At 45.1% G+C, this 24186-nt stretch overlaps 1 protein-coding gene across 2 annotated transcripts in view; it reads left to right on the top strand.

The window, feature by feature from the left end:
- ITPR1 (inositol 1,4,5-trisphosphate receptor type 1) overlaps positions 1 to 24186 on the top strand; it is a 167338-nt gene that overhangs the window by 111293 nt on the left and 31859 nt on the right. For both annotated transcript variants that reach the window (XM_059823204.1, XM_059823205.1), the window contains 8 exons: positions 6856 to 7036; positions 7661 to 7914; positions 13824 to 14024; positions 15941 to 16051; positions 17347 to 17442; positions 18195 to 18317; positions 19333 to 19437; positions 20275 to 20467. In XM_059823204.1, the coding sequence (XP_059679187.1) occupies positions 6856 to 7036; positions 7661 to 7914; positions 13824 to 14024; positions 15941 to 16051; positions 17347 to 17442; positions 18195 to 18317; positions 19333 to 19437; positions 20275 to 20467 (1264 nt within the window). The remainder of the gene's footprint in view (positions 1 to 6855; positions 7037 to 7660; positions 7915 to 13823; positions 14025 to 15940; positions 16052 to 17346; positions 17443 to 18194; positions 18318 to 19332; positions 19438 to 20274; positions 20468 to 24186) is intronic.

The raw sequence follows: 24186 nt of genomic DNA on the forward strand, positions 1-24186 counted from the left end.
GTTTCTCACACCTACACAGAGCTCGCTGGTTCGGTAAGGAAGTGGGATTCATGCTCCTGCCATGCAGGAGCCTTGCACAGATTAACTGAGTGACCCGGCGGGTGCGTGCTCCCACACGCACACAGGAGGAACTCGAATAAGGCGCTGTGCTGAAAGCAGGTCAGGCCCCCAAGTCTCCCACGCTTCGGAGGCCATCTGCTCCGTCTGCGGGGGGGTAAACCCCAAACCCAACAGCCATGTTTCTACCTGTCCTCCCCGCAGTGCGCCTTCCCCTCCTGGTCATAATCCCAGGTCACTCATTGTCCCGGGGGTTTTGTACTGGCTCTGGAAGGGCGCGAGGGGACCGTATCTCTGTGAAGTTTGTTCTTACTCTTCCTCTTGGTGAAATGACTTTAAATAGCATCAAGATTTTAGGTGTTGCAGTAGGAGAACGTGTAGGGTATAAGGGCTCTTCCCGAAATCAGTGGTGTAATTCTGCTGCTGCTTTCATTTAAAGCAGGTTGGGAAAGATGAGCATTTACACGGATTTGTTTGTGTACGCCCGTACCCCTCCAAAAACCTCCGTAAGGTGGGGCGGAACCTCCAGCTCGGAGTAGAGCCTTGCAGGAGGGCACACGGACGCCCGTGGCAGAGTGAGTTTGTCTTGTTTGCGGAAAACAGAGCTGGGAAGTCCCCCTTCTGCTTTCAGGACAAAGTTTATTTTACAGTTTGCAAAAAAACAGGCAATTGAGGTGTTCTGGCAGATTTTCCTTACGGGTTTATTTCAAACTGTGAAGTATGTTCAGCATGAAATATTTCAGCTGCCATTTCCTTAAGCTATGCAAGACTAATGATATCTATCACTCACGCCCAGGAGTGATGGATGTTTAGCGAGCCAGGACGTACGGAAGACTTCAGGAAAAGAGAGGCATCAGTGATATTTAAAATAAATAAACGAGCGGGGAGAGAAAGCAAAGCTGGCTTTGAATTTTCTGCAGTGGAAGCCCTTGCAGTATGTTCAGGCAGAATGGAAAGGGTTGGCATTTGTACTTAATTCAGTGCTTGTGTTAGCAGTGCAGTTGCCCTTAAAATGTGGCTGCTTTGAAGTAGTCCGGCTGTAAGAAACGGTATGGGGGGTGGCAAACGTGAAGTGGCACAGAAGTTTTGCATTTAGTTCATGCTGGCAGCCTGTCCGGATAACCCAAGCAAGTTAACATCCCTATAATAATTTCTCGCTAGTGCTGGAATAAAATGTCCTGAATTGGAGCCAGAGAGCTGATCTTTCTCTTGTATCTGGAGGGACTTTCCTCTTTGAAATACCCCTGACTAGTCAAGTTCGTGGGGTGTTTTCTGTTCACTGGCATGAGAGAAACGGGGAGGGAGATGACAACAGTTTGCTTTAATTTATGAGGTGTTTGCTGGGGCTTTGCTTTCCCTTATTTACTGGTAATCAAATACTTGTTTTCCTGGGGAATTCTTCGGGATCTGTTCGGATGGTCTGGCAGGGCTTAGTGGCTGTGGTCTGTTGGAACAGCTTTGTGAATTACAGAGGGTGTGGTCCAGAAAATACCACGTCCTCTGCGGGGTGATGGCAATCCCTGGTTGGGTTCTGCAGCCAAATGCTTTCCCAAAATCAGGCCACCCTCCTCTCGGGAGGAAGCACGCATCTGAGCAGATGCATCTTAAACCCGACGCTTGTTAGTGGGTTTTAGTTACATTTCTCACAACGTGATGGTTCAGACGGCGCGCACAGACCAGCCTGTCGTTGCTGAGGCTGGGGCGGAAAGCTGAGCTGTTCGAGGCGGAACAATCAAACGGTTGTTCCTTTTCTTGGTTGGCAAAACCGTTGTGACTTCGGGGCAGATCCAGCTAACAGGTACCAGCATAGAGGAACATGTTCCCGGTAAAGGTGACAGCAAACACAGGCAGAACTGGATAAGCCTTTCAAAGGCAAGAGCTAGAAATAAGCTGCCTTTAGCTGATTCCTTTGTTTCCCATTTCACAATCCGACATTGGGCACAGGCTCACAGTTAAACAAACTTACTGTGGATTAGTTAAATTTATAGTGGATTCATGACCTGGGTCTGTACTCAGTCCATCGTACACAAAGGTATCGGTCTGCTGCGTTTTACAGCTTTGCTCTCCGAAGGGCAGATGTCGGCTCTGCGGGTTAAAAGAACAGTCTGCTACCGATCAGAGATGATCGGATGAGAGACGTTTGTCCATGCCGTGTGGTTATCCCGCCTCTGTAATTTCACTCCCCTGCGCTGCTGGGTAGTTAGCTGAGCTGCTCTTCCACTCATCGTTGGCAATTATACATATTCTGTGTCAAAGATCTTGGAAGGCGAGGCAGGAGGGGAGAAGAGGTGAAGTGGTAATGCTAGGAAATGTGCCCGTTCTTTGCTGATTTTGTTCTTTAATGTGATTCTGCAATCCAGATTGTTATGATCTGCAATATTTAAGAACGTGCCAAAAAATAACCACCACAGAAAATGATACTAATACTGAATAAAATGCCAGCAAGCAAAAATAGTATTTTCAGTTTAGCAAAAAAGGTAGGTAAACATTTAACAGTGTACGTAAATAATTTGAAGGGGACAGGATACCAAGTTCTTGGGAATAACTACAGAAGAGACATGAATTAAAAAAAAATAAATTTAAAATTTAAAATCAGTGACTGGAAGTTAGTGACATAAAATGGAGCTTCATCACATGTTTCTAACAGATATTACCTACTGAAACAGACATACAGACATAGTTCATCAGCTGTGATGCCTTGTAAAGAAAGACAGAATGCTTTTCTCGAAAAGATGCATTACTTCGACACAACTTTGGGCTCCATTAATGAGTGGGTGCGAGGGGCTGATGGTGCTCACAGGTGGGCCAGGCTGTCGCTGATCAATGCGCTGCAATTTAAACGTGGCCTTCGATTTATTTTCTAGTGAAATCAGTCACTTGGTTTGCAGCTTTTCTTCTGCGACATGTTTTGCATGGACCAGGGAAATAAAGTGGTGTTAGGTATGGTGATAGTATTTACTTACCGTCCTCCTTTGGCTCTGGTTGGATTTCTTCAGGAGCAGAGTTGGGTGATGGAGAGGAGAAGGAAGGAGAAGTTACTGCACAGGTTTCCTGGTACCTGCTGTTATTAGTTGTTTCACTCTGTGGTATTTTAATAGAGCACTTTGGATGTCAGGAGAAGGAATCGGTGTGGCTGACTTTGCAGATGTGCAATGCCTGTGCTGGGTTTTTCTCCTTCCATCCCTTTGAAACAATTACAGGCTCGTCATAATGCTTGATGTATCATATGCCTGTGAAAGAAGCAGCGTACTGCTGCTTGCCTAGTGCTTCATACCTGCATGGGAACAGTGCACCACAAAAATACGTTTATTCTCCCATCGCCTGCAAGACTTTGAACTTGCACACTTTACGCAAGAAGATTTTTCCCCTTGTGTTTCTTAACAAAGCTCTTTCCATTGCCCCAAGTTAGTCTTGAATGAGTTCGTGTAGGTGGTGGTTGCTCCGTCTTTAAAAATGATTGAGAAGTCTTTGCGTGATGTCCTTGTGCATGGTGAGCGTAGCGATTGTGTTAGAACCTTGGGCATGTCATATGCGGATGGTTTTGAGTTTCTTTCACTCTGTGACTGTGTCATTAATTGCAGTCACATTATCTCCCGTATTCTCGTATTGGAGAGAAGCCTTGGTTCATTTAATTGGCTGGTTGCAGTGCTCTGGAGTTGTGTTGCGTTTCATTGAGGTGTGTGTAAAGCTGTTTGCTGAATCTGGCATTCATAAAGCAAACCTCATCATCCTCTTTTGCGTCGTGTGATGTCTCTTGTTTAATGGCAACGACTCTTAACAGGTGTTAACAAAACACAGTAGAAATAAAATACAGTTTCATACTGCATGATTTTAGCACTCTGTATGAGCAGGCAACTGGTCCACTGCCAGTGTCTCGAGTACAAGATGAAGCTCGCATCTTCTCTTGCCTTTCAGGTAGCTCTGGTGCCTCACACTGGGATAACCAGATACAGTCCACATACCGGTATGTTACAGGTCACGGTTCCCTGCCCTGCAATAGGTTTCTAGGAGATGACAAGTCCCAGCTTGGCGGTGGCTAAATCAGCAGGGTCTAGCTGGGAGACGAGGAGCCAGCCTGGGCTCCCCTGCCCAGGCGCTGTGAGGGCAGGGTGCTCTCCTGCTGACAAGACACTTGGCTTTTGGGTTTGCATCAGTATTGTTAAGGGACCCTCAAAGGGATGGCTGATGTCCAATGCTCCCATGTCAGCGGTATGTTAAGAGGACTACTCTTCAAAAACGCGAACGAGCAGAGGTTTGCTGATCTCTTCCTTCCAGGCTTCTCTCCTATAGCATACTTGCTCTTTCGGCAGTCTTGCTTGTGGTTGCACGACGTCTGTGTGCAAGCCAGGACCCTGGTATATGCTAGTCTAAAATGGCCACTCTGTTTCCATTTTAAAAAAGGAGATTTTTCCACTTTTTGGTTTGAGGCTATATCTGTAAAGAAATTTCGGGATTTCTGTCATAAGTATCACCACCAATTACCTGCTCAAGTGCAACTTGCAAGATCACACCTCTTAAAATACGGTATCTTTGATAGCTGGCATGTGGTTGATTCATGTGTGAAGGTGTTAGGCATCCTGACCTAAACTGAAACAATCATTTTGTGACAACCATTGAACGTATGCACAGCACGCACAAGAAAGCTTTACTGGAAATGTTTGTTTCATTTGTTTTTTCTCTGAAGTGCAGTGGAAAGTCAGTTAAGAAGCTTGAAAAGACGACAAAAATCAAGCCTGTCAGCAAGTAACAATTACAAGCGTGCAAGTATTTCTTCAGTGTGGTTCATTAAAAAAAGCTTTCCTTCACCGCTGCTTCATTGCAGGGTGACTCCTCCTGTACATGCTCTTGAGACATGCAGCCAGGTGACAACCATTGCTCGCCTGATGAGCAAATCGTGTTATTTTTCAGAAAATGGTTTATTTTGGTCTCTCTGTAAATTATTATTATTGCTATGCTTGCTGTGTAATACTGGTAGAGTAAAATTTTCAAGGTGCAACTTAGATGCAAACTCTTCCTCTGTCTGTACTTGTAGCTACCAAGTAACAGACCGTGCTTCAAAGGGTTGGCTGTCTAAATAACCCAGCCCTGGGTTTGGTTACTGGTCAGCAGCTCAGGGAAACCATGTTAATGCATCTCTTCATCATGATTGTAATCTGATGGTGTTCTGTCCACTAGGTCTGGTCAGGTCAAAGAATTTTTAGAATTCAGAATTAAGTTTAGAATTAAAAAAATACCTGGATAAGTAAACTGTCATTCAGGCAAAGGATGTTTTTATTTGGGTATATTTTATGAGGGAACATTAAAATTCTTGATAGAAAGTACTGGATTTGAGAATAATTCTGCAAACACTATTAAATGAATTGGGGATCCAAATCATCTTGTGTCATGTCACAGGGCCCAGCACAGGTTCTGCTGCAACGACTTTTGGTAAAAGGCGTCTCTCGCGGTGCTCCGGCATGTCTGGTTTACTAGACTGGTTGAACGGATGTCAGGAGAAGGCTGACTTTTGCTGGCTTTGCAGACCTGTGATGCCCGTGCTGGTTTCTCCTTTCCATCCTCTCTGTTAATCGCTAGAAACAAGAACGAACTCTTAAGAGTTCACCTGAGCTGCTCCGGGCAGGTAGAAGGTATTGCAATGGTGGGAGGGATATCTCGTGTGAATATTGACCAACTTCTTTAAATAGTAGCGCTGCTCCTCTGTCTGTAATCAAAGATGCAACTTTATTAGTGTTTCAAAGTCGTTCAGCGCTGTTCTGACTGCAGCTGCTTGGGAGTGATCAAAGGCAGGCGTACCAGAGACGGCCTTGTGTGCTCCGCTTCGCAGGAAAGCGGGCAGGATATATTGCGATTCCCACTTTAATTTGTTTTTCCAATAAATCAGGCTTCATTCCTATTCATCATGTAAAGCTGTTGGATCGTGAGCCGCTGCAGAATGCTAACTAATTTCATAATATTCTGCATAAGGTGACCCACTTACAAGTTCATCCTTCAGTCGTGTTTAAGCTCTGGTCCTGATTTATGTAACAGCATATTGGTTTCATCAAGAATTGTCTGATCACTCACTGTGTTGGCTCCTTTTTGACCTGTACATGATTTGTATTCTCCTCAATTTTAGGAAGAACTTTCTGTCTCTGTGCACATATGGGCAGAAGAACATTAACAAACCTTTTTAAAAGTAGTCAATGCTTTGAGTTTTTCCTGTCACTTAAAGATATATTACAGTAGTAATTAAAAGGAGTTTTAAGAAGTCTGCTGCAAACAGGGCAATGGAAACTTAGCACGAAATACCCCTCATTACATTGCCCTGTTTGTACATTTTTGGATTGTGATCAACATTGACTATTGCATGTTATGAGTCACGGTCCCTTTGATTTGAGGGCAGGATGGCAGGACAGTTCTTTTTCCTCTGTATTTTGCTCATACTCTTTTGTTTCTGAACTGAGAATCAGATTATAGATAATCCCATTGTCCTTACCTTACCTTAATTCATTGGACTGACCTTAATTCCATTGTTGGGAGAGAAGTGTGCTGCCTAAGTGTATTAGGGCTAGTGTGATTTATTGCATTCAGTTTTCTTTAAAAATGTATTTGGAAGTTGTTAATAAGGGGGCTAACGTGGCTGAGACACTTGGGCTTCCTTAACAATAAAGTACGAGTTTCCATTACTCTAGGTTTCGGTTTGCTGAAAACTAATTAACCTCCCAGTCCTTCAGGATATCACGCAGTGCAGAAAGGTGAAATAATCTGTATTCAAACCCGTGTATGAAGATACAGATCCTGTTCCATTTTCTCTTGCAGCATTCGTTCTTCTGCCGACTGACGGAAGATAAGAAATCTGAAAAGTTCTTTAAGGTTTTTTATGATCGCATGAAAGTGGCACAGCAAGAAATCAAGGCTACTGTCACAGTCAACACTAGTGACTTAGGAAATAAAAAGAAAGATGAAGACTCAGACAGAGATGTACCGAGCAGGAAAAGAGGTAATCCCCAGTTGTTCCGTTTTTGAAGTGACAAGGGAGTAAAATGCTGTGTTTTGAACTCGTTTCAATCGGTGCAGTAATGCTCTGGTCTCTGATCCCACAGAGCAAAGTTCAGAGATCAGTGGTGCCCTGGCTCGGGATTTCAAGAGCTTCATCCCCTCTTCATCCATTTGTGAGATTGTGCTATTGAAATGATGAAAAGTATTTCTGAGATGAGACTCTGCCACCTTGTCTCTCGTGACAAGCTGCCCAAATCTGATCCGTAGTAACGACCCTGGACTGTGGGTTGTGGTCAGTGCCTTCTCTAACAATAAGTGGAGAAATCCTAATTTTCTTCTATAGCAGGTCCTTTTATCGTAACTCCTGATAGTGCTAGATGTGTGTGCCCTAACCAATTAATACCAGAATTTATAACTTTAATGTGGTTCGCATAAAAGGTGTGAAGAGAGTGACATGATATCCTTCTAAACCCGAGACCCTCACATCACACTAAACACACTTACCAAAAAAACTGACGATGAATAGCTGGCCTGCGTGTGAAACTGTAATGGGAAATGTGTGAATAGACTTTCTGGTCCCCTTTATTCAGTTTGCCTAAGGAAGATGGGTTCTTGTGTGTTTTAGTGAGAGAGCCGATGACCCAAATTACCGAGGAGGTCCGGGATCAGTTGCTGGAGGCCTCTGCAGCTACAAGAAAGGCTTACAACACTTACCGGAGGGAGGCTGATCCTGATGACCATTATTCGGCGGGAGAAGGAGCACAGTCTGCGGCAGACAAGAGCAAAGATGACCTGGAGATGAGTGCTGTGATCTCAATAATGCAACCCATCCTCCGGTTCTTGCAGCTCCTCTGTGAAAACCACAATCGGGATTTGCAGGTACAGCCTGGTTCCTGAGCAGGCGTGCTCATGTCGCCTGGTGCAGTCACTGCTGTCGCATTGCTCTCCCTAATCCCATGCCTTTTTAAATTCATACATGAGTGACTGGTTTCTTTGGCCTTGAAGATAATCCAAAAAAAGTATTTATACCTTGCTGGACAAAACCAGGGAAGTCCACTTATCCAGTGTTCAGTGGTCTTTTCAATGTACATAAAAGGTGGTGGGATCGACACTTGATGTGGCTTTTTAAAAGTCTATGCTTAAAGCAAGCAGGTGTTCTGCTGTGAAGTTACTGATCTACTTTTGGGAAGGAAAGAAGAAAGAAGTCACGTAGGAAAATAAAGCGAGCGTTGGGACTTTGGTTCCAGCAGCCCTCAAGCATATGTGTACTTCCCAGCGAACAGGTTCTCGTGGTTTTTCACGGACCTGTTTGTGTGCATAGGGCTGAACACGTGGGGACGGGATCAGGAAAGCCTCAGCTGGAGTTGAATCTGGTGAGAGACACGAAGGGCGACAAGACGGGTTTCTAGGTGGTGTCGGCAGCAGAAGGACTAGGGAGAGCACGGGTCTGGGGCTGAAGGGGGCCGGGGCCCTGGGTGGTGAAGGACGTGGAGAAGGCCAAGGTGCTAAGCCACCTTTGCCGTGGTCTTTACTGGTAAGACCAGCCTTCACAAACCCTTGGACCCTGAGACCAGAGGGGAGGTCTGGAGCAAGGAAGACTTACCCTCAGTGGAGGAGAGTTGGGTTAGGAAACGTTCAAACAAGCTGGACATGCGCAAGTCCGTGGTGCCTGGTGGGATGCCCCAGGCCCCCTGTGCAGCGCTGGCTCCGGTCCCGGGCTCTCGGGTGCAGCACTGAGTCTCAAAGATGACCAAGGGAGTGGAGCATCTGAAGGGCAAGGAGAGGCAGAGGGAGCTGGGAGGGGTCAGCCTGGAGAGGAGCAGGCGCGGGGGTCCCGCCTGTGTGTATAAATACCTGGCAGGGGGATGTGAAGAGGACGGAGCCAGGCCCTGCTCGCTGCTGCCCCATGACAGGGGAGGGGAGTTGGAGCAGACAGTCTCCAAAGGTCCCTGCCAGCCTGTGTCCCCGAGTCCTGCGATGCTCTGTGACGTGTTTGTGTCATTTTGAATAGCGAGCCCAGAACCTGTATGTTAGTAACCTTACCTAGCGCATGCCTCCGCAGGAGATAAGGTTTCTGCTTACAAATGGACTGCAATTAACGTGATTTTTGTTCAGCATAACCGCTGCTGCTGGATTAGAATTGAATGCAAGCGAGGAGCTAGTGAGACGTGGTACAATGTACTAAATGCCCTCACAAAGGAGGAATAATTGACTTGATTGCATATTGTTGTACGGCACACCAGAAGCGTAGGACCCTGTGTGAGTGCTTTTCAGACCTGCCAAATCACTTCCGCTGAACTCGAATGCCCTGCTGCTGGCAATATTTGAAATCAAATCTGTATGGTAATCTTCGTGTGCTATGAACGTGTAATTCTCTTAGCATTTTATAGGTGCCGAGGTTACATACATCAGGGTTTCTCCTGATTTTTTTCAAAAAACTATTTGATCTTTGTTTTGTCAAACAATTTTCATGCCGTTAGCGATGTCGGAGACAAGCAGGACGGCAGTTTTATGTGGCAGTGATCCAAACCGCATGCACATGATCCTTTGCTGCTGCTGTCTTTGGCTAGGCGCTGAAAGCTATAGGAGCAAAATTGAATTCAAGCCAGTGCAGAAACTTGGCCTGAGCTGTTCACCATCCTGAACAATTAAATTCCCCAAACAGCAGGTAGTTGCATTCAGCTCTGGAAGAAAAAGGTTTTTTAAAAAAAAAACAGGTGGAAGGAACAATTTTTCAAATGTAATCGTCTTGCTGCTTGCCTGCCTTGCTGCTTGCCTTTCTCCTTCAGCCCTGAAGGGGAGGCAGGAGTGTCTGAAGCTTCAAAATCTTTGTGTCCGCAGCTACTACGTTGTAATGGAACTCCTTATCGATACTGCCAGTGGACTCACTGCTTAAAGGAGTAAGACAGACCTATTCCGGAAGCTGTGTGTCGTCCAAAACTGCAAAAGCTAGATTTGAGTTAGAAATGAATAAGAATCACCTGCCCAGTGCAGCTGTAGGTTTGTCAAACCACGCGTTTTACAAGCCCTTTGCAATCATGAGTAGCCTGATGTTGTGCAAAAACAGGAAAATGCAAGTCACGGCTGTAAGAGTCGATATGTGCTTTAGATGAGGAGGAAGTCTTTGTGAAATGGCTTAGGGAGTTGCAATACTGTGCCTTTCGCATCACTCGGTTGTTCCTTTCGCAGATAAAACTGCAGTTTGTTCCGCATTGCACAGTCAGAATGCTGTCCCCTTCCAGCTTACTCCGTGGGCCTGGAGGAGGAGTTGCAGTGTCGTCTTCAAATTAATGCAAGGCCTGGGACAAACAGGTGGATGCTTAAATATGTTTTGTTACCCGCTTCAGGCCAAATGCATCAAATTTTGCTGCGGAGTACACTTGATATCTCTGTTTCTCTCTCAGCACACAGATACTTGGGTGCTCTTACTAAACTTGCGTTAGGTCTGACCCTTGATTCTGCACACGAGTTCAGCCTTGAAAGCAAAGCTGTTGTAGCTCTGAATTCACAGAATCACTACAGTTGGAAAAGACCTGTAAGATCACCAAGTCCAACCATCACCCCAACCCCACCATGCCCACTAAACCATGTCCCACAGTGCCATGTCCACACGTTCCTTGAACAGCTCCAGGGATGGTGACTCCACCACCTCCCTGGGCAGCCTCTTCCAGTGCTTCACCGCTCTCTCAGGAAAGACATTTTTCCTGATATCCAGCCTGAACCTCCCCTGGCGCAACTTGAGGCCATTTCCTCTTGTCCTATCTTTTCTTTGCTGTTAGCCAGCCTGTCGTCTGGTCTGCTTTGGCCAGGCTACAGCCCCACCGCTTTCCCGAGGAGGTCTTTTCTGTGCCTACTCTTTTCTGAATGAAGATGTCCCTGTGTGCTACAGAATCAGTCACGAGAACTGAAGCTCGTGACAAGCTGAGTGAAGCATCCAGGGAACGCTTTGCTGGAAGCAAGGGCTGTGCTGGCTGGAAGGGAAGAGGAGAGGAGCGGGGATTCCCGGCGGGACAGGGAGCAGTGCCCTCCCTCCGGAGTCAGCGCCCGGGCAGGTGATGCCCAGCAGCCTTCCGCACAGCCAAGCATGCAGCTGCAGCGGTACACTCAAAAATCCCATCTTCATGGCAAACACATAACACTCCAATTCTTTTTTTTCTTGTCAAGTGAGTTTTTTCTGTGAAATACAAATATTGTAGTAATACGGTAGCCAGTCATGCTGAGATTGAAGGTCTAAGTTGGTAGGTTAAATACAGCTTTTGTGCATAAAAAGCAGGAATTGATACAACCGTTAACATTGGATTTGACTGTTCCTTTTATTCGTAATCCCTGGAGACATAGCCTAGGTAATAAAGAACAGTAAAGCTCTGCATGCTGAAGGAGAGCGATTCAATAATTTGGCTAGCGGAGCAGCTGTGTGCAGAGGACGAGCTGGTTTAGCTCATCGTGTTTTAGGCAAGAAGTGTGTGTGAGAATTGGCTTTGTAAGACCAAAGAGCAAGCCCATATTCAGTGAAAATGCCTTGCCTTACCTGATTGCTTGTAAAGAAAAATCTGATCATTTAAAAATACCTCTTTACTAAGACTTTCTTCTTATTTATGTTCTTTCTTTGCGAAGTTTTTCCAATTAGGGATCAGATTTCTGCTAAAACAAAGACTGTCCAAAGAAAACATTTAGGCTTTTGGGGGAATTACCCACTTAAATGGTAGAACTGTTGCTTCCAAGGATTCTGTGTTCATCCCTGCTTGAACAAACCAAGCTACTATTCTGAAAGTAGCCAATTTTATTTTTAGTCATCGTGTTTTCTCTAACGGGTACTCGGCTTTAGGCTGTATACTGGGAAGCAAACTCTTCAACACCCCGATGTGCTGTAGAGGCATTAAGAACTGGCTGCAGGTGCTGCCTTTGCAGGTGTAGCCCTATCTAGTCACATATCCCAGAAATGGGGAGGACTGGGCTCCCTAAAAATGGACAGGAGCATGAAGTGAGCGAAGTATCTCCACGAGGTTATTCACAAAGGTAGGAGTTTAAAGACCGCCTGACTTTGACTGCACTTCATCCCGTCGGAAAGCATTTCTCTCTCAACTGAGTATATAGGATCCTTAAAGTTAGGCAGTCTGAACGCTCTTTTCCCCCTTTTCTCCTCAAGAACCCACAAACTGCGTGGGTTTTTGTATGGTCTAGCTGAATCTGCAACTATAACTGTTTATTCTGAACGCAGGGTCTCGTGGATGGTATCTCAGGTTCATTCCCACTGAGTTACAGGATGGCATGTTCGATGTTGAAGAGTTGCGTTCCCACTTTGTAGCCCGTGAGATGCTCCGGATGACAGAAACTGAAGAGCTTGATCTATTCTGGCTGAGACGGCAACAGACTTTCCCTGGGGCAGTTTCTCACGGTGCAGCAGGGTCTTGTTTTCTACAGTTTTTCCCTTCCCCTTGTTTAGCCATCTACCATTGTCCTTCTGCCTCCTGTGCCTCATTCTTCCTCTTTCCTTTGTGTTTATTTGAGTTTGGATGAAGAAGCTAAGGCTGGTATAAACCTAGCTATAATCAGAATAAATGCCATACCGCCGCCGGGGAGCATTTTGTTTCATCGCTTTTCGTTTTATCCATTATTTTTGCTTTTTTCCTGGAGGGGAGGCACGAGCTCCGATTTCTGTAGCATCAACCTTTCTATACTCTGACAAGTTAATCAAAAGTCAGGATACTAAATGAGCAATCAGTTGAAATGTGCTGAATCACTGTCACCTTTAGTCTGCATTCATAGGCAGCATTTTCCTTTTTTAGCTTAGCCTTCAATTGTATCTGGCAATTTCTCAGTCTGTTTGCTTTAAAAGACTTATTAGCCTGACGCGGGCAGTGGAGGCAATCCGTTAACAGCGCTCCTCTGCAGGCTCGCGGAAAAGACTTTGCTGCTTCCACAGTCCCGTGCATCTTGCTCGTCTGAGGGGTCTTTTCGCCTTTGAAGTGGAGCGTTTTGTAACCTGCTAGAATTGAGCTAGGCAGGAGTTCTCCTGCTGAAACTTTGAGGAAGAGAACATGGTAGTGGCTATCCATTTTTACAGCGCTGCTGGAAACACACTGACAAACAGCGTCTGAGTCACTGGGAAATTGTTTTTCATTAATTGTCCTTCTTTGTTTTGGTTGGATTTGGGGTTTTTTTCATTTGGAATACAGGAGAGAGAAAACATGTTTAATCCATGCTGATAAATCTGGCATTTCATTAGAGGAGCTGCTCCTAATCAGCAGCTTCAAGCAGGGATGACAATAATTACGTGGGAAGAAATGCAATTGAGAGAATTGCATTTCAAGACGCCTTCCTTCAAGGCGTGCAGCCAGGTGCCTCCTTGCCACTTGTGCAGGTGCTGCTGCTGTGAAGCCGGAGCTTCTGTCTTGGAGAAAGGTCTCGGGAGCAGAGAGCCTTGAGCGATGGTTAGCCGTGAAGTGTAGCGGGTAGGCTAGAAGGAAAGCTTCCAGGCTCCGGAGAGCTTTCCGATCCGCAGTGAATGGCCTATTCCGTGTTGGGTTTCAGTGCTCTAATGGATGCCCTCTGTTTATTGCTGCTTGTCTTCTATAAAATTTGAAGCTAACAAGCTGCTCAAGAGAGCAGCGCATTGCAAGCAAGCCCTGAAAGAGGCTTAAATTGTTTGTCTAATTTCCAGTGAAATTAGAGCAATATACCATGCAGTGCAATTGTGAGTTGATGAACTTAATAAGACGTTATGATCCAAACATCAGTTTCTATGGTTTTTTCCTCCCCCCTCCCCGGCTTTGACACTCTTTCTGCAGAATTTCCTTCGCTGCCAGAACAACAAGACCAACTACAACTTGGTGTGTGAGACGCTGCAGTTTCTGGACTGTATCTGTGGAAGCACAACTGGGGGACTTGGACTTCTGGGCCTGTATATAAATGAGAAAAATGTAGCACTGATCAACCAGACGCTGGAAAGTTTGACCGAGTACTGTCAGGGGCCGTGCCATGAGAACCAGGTAATCCATCCATAGCTGTGGCGAGCATCACCCTTTCTCCCTACACCTGCAACGTGTGCTCTGCTGGGCTCGGGCTCTCAGTCTGCTGGGCTCGTGTTGTCTGACAACACTGCTCGCTTTACCTGCCTGACAAAGGGGTTTGGGGTTGGTTTTTTTTCCCTCTAAAAAACTCATAATAATCAACTTCTCTTTCTCAAGGTCCCCCTCGGGGAACCACTCAAAGTAGCAGAGATTTTTGTACCTTCCTAGGATTTAAGTTGTTTTATTAGACTTGACAGACAGAGAAGACTGGGTGAATTTTTGTACTTGAAATACTTTACGGTAAAAAATATTGTTAAAATCAAGCTCTTGCCTTTTGTAAGTGAGGCCGGAGCTGTGGCCCCCCCAGCCTGGTGGGAGAAGGTTGAGCTCTGTAGCTTCATTAGTGAAGGTGGTAACCACGTCGAGGTTGTTCTCAGATGTAGTCTTGTGTGTAGAACCAGGTGCATGTCACTGCCGACTGTCCGTGTGCTTGCACAGGGATGTGGCGGTGGTCCCCAATGAGCAAGGGCAATAATCCTATCGGATAAAGCAGTTACTGACCCGCAGCTGGACTTGGTCTGCTCTGTGCCTTGAAAGTTGAATAATTAGCAAGGAATGTGGGCAATACTTCGTTTGCATAAGCAGGAGTTTTTAGGTGCTCGAGAATTGTGGTTTGCTCCAGTGGGAAGGTGAGAGGGCAGGGGCAGCCGCACTGCTCGGCCATCCTTTTCCACTTCACCTTGCCGCAGGTTGCACAGCCATGTTTAGCGCAGCATCGCCAATTAGTCAGGCCCATTTCTTCTGCCTTTGGTCTAAACGTGACTCTTGCTATAACTGTTTCAGTGAGTCAAAAAGTCTAGAGTAAACGATACTAAAGAGATAGCTACGCCCAAATAGTTTTCCAAAGTCTGGCCGCTCTGTGGCATTGACTCAACAAATAACATGTGCTCGGTGTGCGTGTTAGAGGACGCTTTTCCCATCGCGCTGGCGTGACCTGGGAAGCCCTGTGTTCCGGGGTGGGTGTCACCCTTCTAACAAGCAAACCTTTGCACTTACAAACGTGGATATCTGCTTATTTTCTCCATTTGCCTACTTATTTGAACCCTAGTATGGTACGGGAAGACTGGAATATGACTTTTTGAAAAGTCTTCAAGAGTACCTGTCCTTTGAAGTGCCTTTGCTTTGTGCACTCAAACGTAGTTTACAGCAAAGCCAAACAAAGCGTATTGGGGGTGACTGACGTTCAGATGAAATTGTATCTATGCGAGAGAATTCATGAGGCTGTACAATGCAGTCCATAACTGACCGTTTCTCTCTGTTATGTGGATCAGGTGTAATAACAACCTTTAGATATAGGTGTGGATGTTCGCAGTGGAGCTCAACGGCAGAGCAGGGCTCTGGATTCTGAAGCCAGCAAGCTGCTGTCGGTTTGTACATTTTAGTCGCAGACCATTATAAAAGCAGGGATGAAGGGTAAGCAAGCAGGTTACGGAAATTCACTTTCTTTGGTTAGACAGGACTGAAGTAGGTGTTGATTGGCACATCTGAAATAAAGAAAACTCTCCCTAATCTTAGTAAAACAGTGTTCTTCCTTAGCTATGTATTCAGCCTGGACGCTTTGGCATGTAAATGCTTCGTTTATCAACTGAGTTGCTTTCTGCTTCCTGAGGCTGGGTGGTTTCAGTAGGATGTGCCATGGCTGATGATAGGAAAAGCTTGAAACAAAATGCCTTAATCTTTTGTTATTCCACTGACGGGAGTTTTCTGTTCAGTTATCCATCTCGAACAGCTTACGAGGTGATGAAAGAGGTGACTCTTCTGTTCTGGCTGGGTCACCAGCCCAGGCTGCATTTTTAATGTAGACAGTTAGTGAGGTTTGAATTTTCTTTGGACAGAACTGCATTGCTACTCACGAGTCCAACGGTATTGACATCATCACAGCATTAATTCTCAATGACATCAACCCTTTGGGAAAGAAGAGGATGGACCTTGTCTTGGAACTGAAGGCAAGTGAATGTTTTGTGCGATCCACGTTAACAGTAAGTTGAAACATAACTTCATTGTTGGAATTATGTGGGTGTTTGTTATTTCCCAATATTCATAAGTGCCCCAAAATTATATGCATCAGCGAGCTGGAGGCAGTGCCCAAAAGTTGTTTGTCACAGGTATTTCATCTTTTAAATGATAACATGGAGCCGCCAGTTTTCAGATGGGGGGGATGCAGGCAGTCAAGATACGCTGAGGAACCCTAAAATAATTTGCTGTTAAAAATTTAAAGCCGATGAAAACTTCTTTGTTGGTGGTGAGCTTTTACATATACAATGGAAGTAAAATTTCTCGTGCTATGCCTAGTTTCCAAATGCTTTATTGCTGTTGTTTGATCAGTTGATGTTTAATCATTGGGAATTTTTTAGGGCTGTTCATATTAATGCTGAAATAATTAGCCCTGCTGCTGGTTTCAAAATACACTAGCAGGTTGTCTTCTAGCAACAGTAGTCGCAGAGCACTCCTGCCTCAGCATATGTTTTAGAAATATTTCCTTTCTGACTTACTGTCCTGTCTTATAGTGCAATGTCTAGCTGCTTTCCGTTGCCGACTCACACCATTATTATGGGTAATGTGGGGTTTTCATTATTCGAAATAAAAAATGCTTTTAGACTCAATTAGTATTGTACTTCAAAATTAAATACTTCTATTGGTTTTTGTTGTCAGTCATGATGGATTTTAATCTTAATAGTTTGTATTAAAGTAGTCTGGTGCCTTGTGGTAGTTTCCCATTTCCTCCCTCTATTTCTTGGCATGAGCAGGTCGCAGAGTAATTTTCAGTTAAAAGCAGCGAAGCACGTCTGTGTCTTCAGCCTTGGCTGTCCTCTGATTTAACCAACAGTATCTTGAGTAAGGCTGAGCTGCACCATTTTGGAGTTCAGAGCTTGTAGTAATGCTGCAGTATCTTTAAAACAAAACAAAATAATACAAGCTTGAAACCTCAGCATTTCAGAAATCTGAACCTTAACTTGGGTTGATTTGATGGCCCCCAGTAAGTAGGGTTTGGGAAATAAACTGGTAAAAAATACTACTAAGTTGTGTATCTCGGTAATTAGAGGAGAGGGAGTGCTCGGCGAGGTGAGGCTGTAGGCGTCCTGCAGCAGGCTGGCTGGGGGGCTCTGCCTTGCCTGTGGCTCGTATCTGTAAAACCAGGTATCTCCAGCCCTGCTGGGCAGCGGGGATGGTAGTGCTCAAGCTGGGAACCCTCGTTTTTTGACTCCTGGCCGTGATCGGTGGTGTTCTTCCCTCCCTTCAGAACAATGCTTCAAAACTGCTCTTGGCGATCATGGAGAGCAGGCATGACAGCGAGAATGCGGAGAGGATCCTCTACAACATGAGGCCCAAGGAGCTGGTGAGTCCCTGGATCCCTCCAAAACTCTCACTTCCCTTCAAGCCCGGTACAGCAGCACTAGGGTGGTTGTGTCCACCCCAGGCGTGCTGCAAGAGGTCTGTGTGTGGAGCGCTGGCAACTGGAAGACCTTTCAAGGATTTGGTCGCATGAGTGCAATATCCACAGGGGATGGGTCTGTCATGTTCCCAGACAGCACGAGCAATTAGGGAAGCCATGCTGAATGCTATGGAAGAGGTATTCGGCATGCTGCGTAAGGCAGGGAAGGAGTGTCGTCTGACGCTTTGGAATCCACACATAGAAGCCGTTTGCACAAGAGACAGAGAGAAACAAAAATTTCTTGTGACCTAAAAGCTGTTCAGTAGACTGTAGCAGGCTTTTGGGCTGGTTAATGTATTAACTGGTGAAAACACAAATAGGACATTCACAGTACAGCTGAAACACTGCGGCTTGTCTCGGTGCACGTAGCTACGGCGGGGGCCAGAGGTCAGGACGTGATGCACCGTGCCACGAGGGTGGCCCAGAATATATTGCCTAGAGGGGAACGTGAAGTTTAGCTTCTTGTGTTGATGAGCTGGGCTGAAGGTGCTGAGTTCAGGTCTCCTGTTTTATCCTGGGTGTTGAGAAGCCTACTGACCTTCCTCTTGAATGTATATGCTCAGCTCCCTTCCACTTCTGTAAGAGTGGCAAATGTCCAGCAGACTTCAGCCCTCAGCCTGAGCTGGCTCTTCATTGGCCTCTGTCTGTCTTTCTAGGTGGAAGTGATAAAGAAGGCTTATCTGCAAGGAGAAGTAGAATTTGAGGATGGAGAGAATGGGGAAGATCTGGCAGCATCTCCGAGGAACGTGGGACACAACATTTATATATTAGCTCATCAGGTAGAACCTCACCTACAGCTTTTGTAGCACCAAGTGTCACAAACTGAATAGCGAGAGGTCTGCCCTTCCCTGAAATTGTTTTAATGGCTCACCTCTGAGACAAACTCGCTGCACATTCTCTTTGTATCAGAGCAAATTCCAACCCTTAAAGAATCAGAAAAGAAAATTCTGTAATATAAGAAAATTTTTGGAGTTTTCTTTTATAATGGGAAGCAGGCAGGTTCTTCACCAAGTTTCTGAAGACACGTGATTTAAGCTCTTGGCAGTACTGGGGAGCAATGTATTATTTTTCAGCGGTATCCAAGGTTACTTTATATTCCCAAAGACATTCTATTCGTGGATCACTTAAATCATAAGCGGAAATCTCACTCGGCTTTTGTGGTTCTTGCCACATTCTCTCTATGTTGGAGCCAGTCACGTTTGTTGTATTGATACGATGTGGTGTTTGAAAAGTAAAAGACCAAGGGAGGGAAAAATATATCAAGATCTACTTAATATATTGATGCTACATATATCACTCTGTTAGAGACTTCTTGTTCCTTTAGCATCTGACAAGAAAAAACATCATTATGCTGCAAAATGAATTTAGAGCATCCAGAAGCATTTTTGGAGCAGTGCTCTGTGCATCTGCTTTTCAGTTGATGCAAATTTTCTCTTCCGTCCCTGCCTAGATGCTTGTGTGATTAGCACACCTTTGAATTAGGGTGGGTGTAGAAGCATAGACCGAATGTGAATGTTCAAAAAGTCTCCCAAGTCAGGCAAAGGGTGGGAGAGGATGGGTGTAAAAGAGGAGTACAACACGGATATTAAAAAAATACATATTTGAATCATTCTGACTTGCTCCCAAAATAGAGCTGCAGGGTGTCTGGTTGGAATAGAACAAGCCTTCTGTCAACTTTGCCCTTTCTTAGCAGCTGACTGTGTACTATTTCTTTTTTTATGCCAAAAATCAGAAATTTAATATCATAGAGAGACATCTGGTGTCTCCCACTCCCTTTGCATTCCTTTATTTTAGTTGGCTCGTCATAACAAAGAGCTGCAGAACATGCTGAAGCCGGGAGGTCAGATAGAGGGAGATGAGGCTCTGGAGTTTTATGCCAAGCACACGGCACAGATTGAGGTAAAGGGAAAACCGGTGGCTGCCGGGAGGTGTGGGGGGAATGATCTGCTGCGGAAAGAGCCGCTTGGAAGAGAAATGGTGGAGTTAAACACCGGTTACATTATACGTGGTATTTTGATTGAACTGACTACCTGTGTGTGGACTGTCATCTTTGACACAAGAATATATATGTGCTTAATTTTTTATTTTTTGACAGCCGCTGGGGGGGAGCTATTTTTGAGCTGTCATGTGTGGGCTTTAAGATGGAGCTGAGCAGAGCTCTGTTGGCAGGAGGAAGTGTAACTTCGCTTCTGTTACATTTTGGCCAGTACTATTGCTGAATCCATGAAGTTTGTGATAGCTTTTGCCATTCTTTCTGTATGAAAATGACAGTTTGGCCTGATGCACAATCTAAGATGCTTCTTAAAAGTAAAACGCGCACAAATACGGAGAACTCACAAAACTCTAATAATCAATATATATATATAACTATTACTCCTGATACTTGCCTGTGCAATGTGTAACTAAAATTTGCTAAGATTCTTAAATTGGGCAACCAGATTGCTCTGAAATTCAGCACAGCTTTGGTGCGGGATTCACTGGGCCCCCTGGAAATCCCAGCTGAGAACGGTGTTGCCAGGATAAGACCACAGCATAGAAATTGCCAGTCTTGGAGCGAAGTGTAGGCCTGCTTTGAAAGGTAAATTAAATGAAGTCTCTATCAAGCTGCTGTTCTGTGGAAACGTGTCCAAGTTTCTACATGTAGCTGGTTTGAAAGAGGGGGGGAAAAAAAGCAGACAAACCAAGAAATAAAAGCATTTAATAACTAGGAAGAACTCTAATAAGTCTGCTGTTCAGATTGTCAGGTCGGACCGTACCATGGAGCAAATTGTCTTCCCCGTGCCCAGTATCTGTGAATTCCTCACGAAGGAGTCCAAGCTGCGGATATATTATACCACGGAGAGGGATGAACAAGGCAGCAAGATCAATGACTTCTTCATGAAATCAGAAGACCTCTTTAATGAGATGAACTGGCAAAAGAAATTGCGAGGTAGGTTGCTGTTGCCAGTGTGGTTGTGTGGAGCGTTACCAGCAGAGCACTGAGGTCAGGTTTTCGGAGTTTGAAACATTGACTCGGTAGCAGATGGTTCCCCAGTGTGGCAGCAACCTTGATAATTGTTTGAAAGAGTCTGCTCCTCTGCACGATGGCAACATGCTGTAATGAAGTCAAGCTTAATGCAAGAGCAATATGGACCAACTGGAGGGGATCCAGGGGAGAGCGGTAAGAAGGATCACAGGTCGTCTTTTTTAAGATCCACCAGGAAGGAACAAATTTGTGGAGGCTGAGCTTAAACGAGAAGGCATTTTGTGGCAGGGAGAAATAGAGAGGACACAGCTGAAGAAAGCAGTGGCCTGTTCTCCTTCCCTGCCCGGGCTACACGAAGCGCTTCCCTTGCATTGCAAGGAGGAGTGAGGCTGGGTGATGCAGCATGGACTTAAGGCATCTCCAGCACTGGAGGTGTTTAAGGACAGGTTAAGCATGCATTTTCCAGTAATGGTAAAAATAGAATTCACTCTTCCTTTGGGCAAGGAATAGACTGGCAGATGTGCTGACCAAGTTCCTTCCAGCCCTGTGATGCTAAAATACCTGAAAGCAAGCATTTCCAAGCACTGCTTTTCCCTCTTGAGGTTCCCACTGTCAACTAGGAAAACTTTTAAAATTAAATTTTAATTCACACAGTGCCACCACTTCCCCCAGTAAACTTTCTGACTCGTTTGCTTAAAATTAGCAAAACAAGATTTTTAAATTTTTTTTTTGTAATAAAGGAGAAATGTTGCACGTGAGGCTCAGCTTCAGTGGGCAGTGATGAGTGGTTAGAATTTATCCATAGTGACCCTCTGAAACGTGAGTGATAAAGCAGTTATTTCCTGCTCAAGTCAACATCGGCCATCTGATACCACTGTTGTTCCCCATGCCTGAATCAGCTGAACTGCAGTTACTAATGCAAGAGCACAGACCGGTCCGGAACCGCCTGCTAGAGCAAATGTGAGAGTGGACTTGTGCTGTGCAGCTGCGTGCTCTGCCAGCCGCCGAACCCCGCCTGCCGGGCCGGGCCGTCCACGCCAGCGTGCTTAGCAAAGCTTTTCCCCTTGACACAGACCTTGCTGGTACTCAGTCAGTGTTGCGTATCGTAGGAAAAACCTAGGTCAGAAGGGACCTCTTGACCTTCCTCATTGTGAAAATTATTTTTTATAAAACTATTTCCCTCGTTGTAACCTCTGACGATTGCATTTCGCCCTTTCGCTGTGCACCTCCAAGAAGAGCCTGGGCTCTTTCCAGTCTGTTGTTAGGATGCATATGCGCAGTTCACGCTAGAGCTGATGATGTGTTGCACATTTGGTAACAAAACTCAGTATTTGCTTCTGACTGTTGGGCTGTGTGTGTATATATGTTAATAGATCCTTTAACAGAGAAAAGCGATTGTAATCGTATTACTTAAAATTATCGAAGTCAGGTATAGATAAGACTGTCTGAAACTTGGTCAACTCTGCTGAAGTATTTTTCATGTGTATGAATACTAAATAGAGTGGAGCTATTTCCACTGAGCAATGGATTAGATATTAGGAAAAATGTCTTTCCTGAGAGAGCGGTGAAGCACTGGAAGAGGCTGCCCAGGGAGGTGGTGGAGTCCCCATCCCTGGAGGTGTTCAAGGAACGTGTGGACGTGGCACTGTGGGACATGGTTTAGTGGGCATGGTGGGGTTGGGGTGACGGTTAAACTTGGTGATCTTACAGGTCTTTTCTAACCTTAGTGATTCTGTGAAAATCGTCAGAAAGCTGCTTCCTAAAATGACTTCTAAAAGCTCTACGAGAAATACGGGAGTATATGACATCCTAAACAAATGGGCAACTTTGTCTTTGGCAGCATCCATATATTCTGTTAGATTGTGGTGTTTGAGTTACTTTAACTGTCTTTGAGGCTGTCTCCAGGCAAGCTGTGAAGGCATCCGTAATTAACAGCAGACCACAAATTAATCAAGATCCACCTGTGGAAGTGGAGAATATTTCTTTTTTCCTTAAGAAACTGGAATCATTTAGTCTGTCTGCTCATTTTCTGGCCTTGTTTGGCCTCTAAGTGATATTCTACATGTATATGATTGTTTCTTACATCTTAAACACAAGTCTTTGTTTCCCAGACCTGACCAGCTGGCAGTGCTCTGTGCTGCGTCCCATGACACCGCTTACAGTTTATTCAGACCTGAGAAAGACTTTTTTAAATAGTCTTTACAAAAAGACCCCTTCAGCTCGTGATGCTAGCCCATTATCTGAGCACCGTAAGTCTCCCAAGGTCTTAATTAAGAATTCAAATGAGGCTGCCAAAACCAGGCAGAAGTGCTACACAGGGCAGGTAGTCTGTGCCCATCCCCAAAGGAAGGTTTCAAGTAAAACCTGGAACTTGATCATGATGCTTCGTATAACGATTTCATACAAATGCATTCAACCTGCTTACAAATTCTTCCAGTTAAAATGAAATTGAGAACAGAAATAATATAGAAATCAGTGTATTGTCTATTCAAAACATTGCTGCATCGCATTTCAGTGAGGCTTAACATGTGCCTGGCTAATGAGGTGCAGTGAAGCTTGTATTCTGCAGTGACGGAGTACCTTTTTGTAGTCCTTTCCTTTGCATTCAGCTGTTCAATACATTTACTTTTTATGTGTATTTCAACTCAGTATAATGAGGCATTGTATAAATCTTTTAACCCATTTTTTTTGCTTAGGATGCTAGAAGAGGCGATTTGCTAAAGAGAGGTGGTGGCTACTGTGAGGCTCAATTGCTGCATTCATTAATTTACTCTTTGGCCCCAGAGTTTGCGTTTTCATCTTTTCCCTAAATTTCACTGCGAGCTTCTTTTCCTTTGCTCTCTGGTATCTGTACACGTTACCTCCTTCCAACAGGGAAAAACATTAGTTCTTTCCCTTCTTTGAGAGCAGTTTTAATAGATCTTTTTTTTTCCACTCTAGATTTCAGGAGTACACAATTTGCTGTACAGTAAGCCTGCAGGAGCTAAAATCAGGGGGATTTTGCCTTGATGCAGAGCGAATTACTGTAAGGCAGCTTCTTAGCTGTCCTTGTCGTCTTCTGGTCCGCCACCGCTTCAGAAAATGAATCTTTTTGCTTTCTGTGCCTCTTGATCCTAGCTGCAGAGATTATTAAAATTAGGAGTCTTTTTGAAAAGTATTTATATGTAATGTTAAGAATTTGAAATGCACAGCTGTTTGACTCTACACTTAGCTCTGTGCAGATGTGCTCGTGTCCGTCACCCACAGGGCAGAGGGAAGGCCGGCCGAGCTTCGGCGCGGTTAGTATTCTGCGCCTATGTTGGTCTACTATCAGCTTGAAGTACAGTTGTCTTACTTGCTTGGCAGCAACTCCTAAACGTTTCAGCTTTATTGCTACGTCGCTATGCTGCATTTTGTCTCTGAATTGCCCACCTTGCCCTGTCCTCGCTGTGGTTTTTCTGGCTTGCTGCAGCGGAGGAGAAGCGTGAAGGTGGGCAGCGTCTCACGCAGGTGAGCTGCCGGCAGCAGCGTAACTCGGAGGGATGGGGCTGAATCTTGCTGTTGCTAACGTGTACAAATTTTATTCCTCCTAATTGTTCTTGGTCGACGCTGAGTACAAAGTATGTTATTAGGGGAAACCTGAAGTCCTTGACCTCTGCGTTTCTGAACTCGTTCTCATGCTGCCCCTAAGTCATATTTGAAAA

The sequence above is a fragment of the Gavia stellata genome, chromosome 12, assembly GCF_030936135.1.
Source record: "Gavia stellata isolate bGavSte3 chromosome 12, bGavSte3.hap2, whole genome shotgun sequence".
Lineage (NCBI taxonomy): Eukaryota > Metazoa > Chordata > Aves > Gaviiformes > Gaviidae > Gavia > Gavia stellata.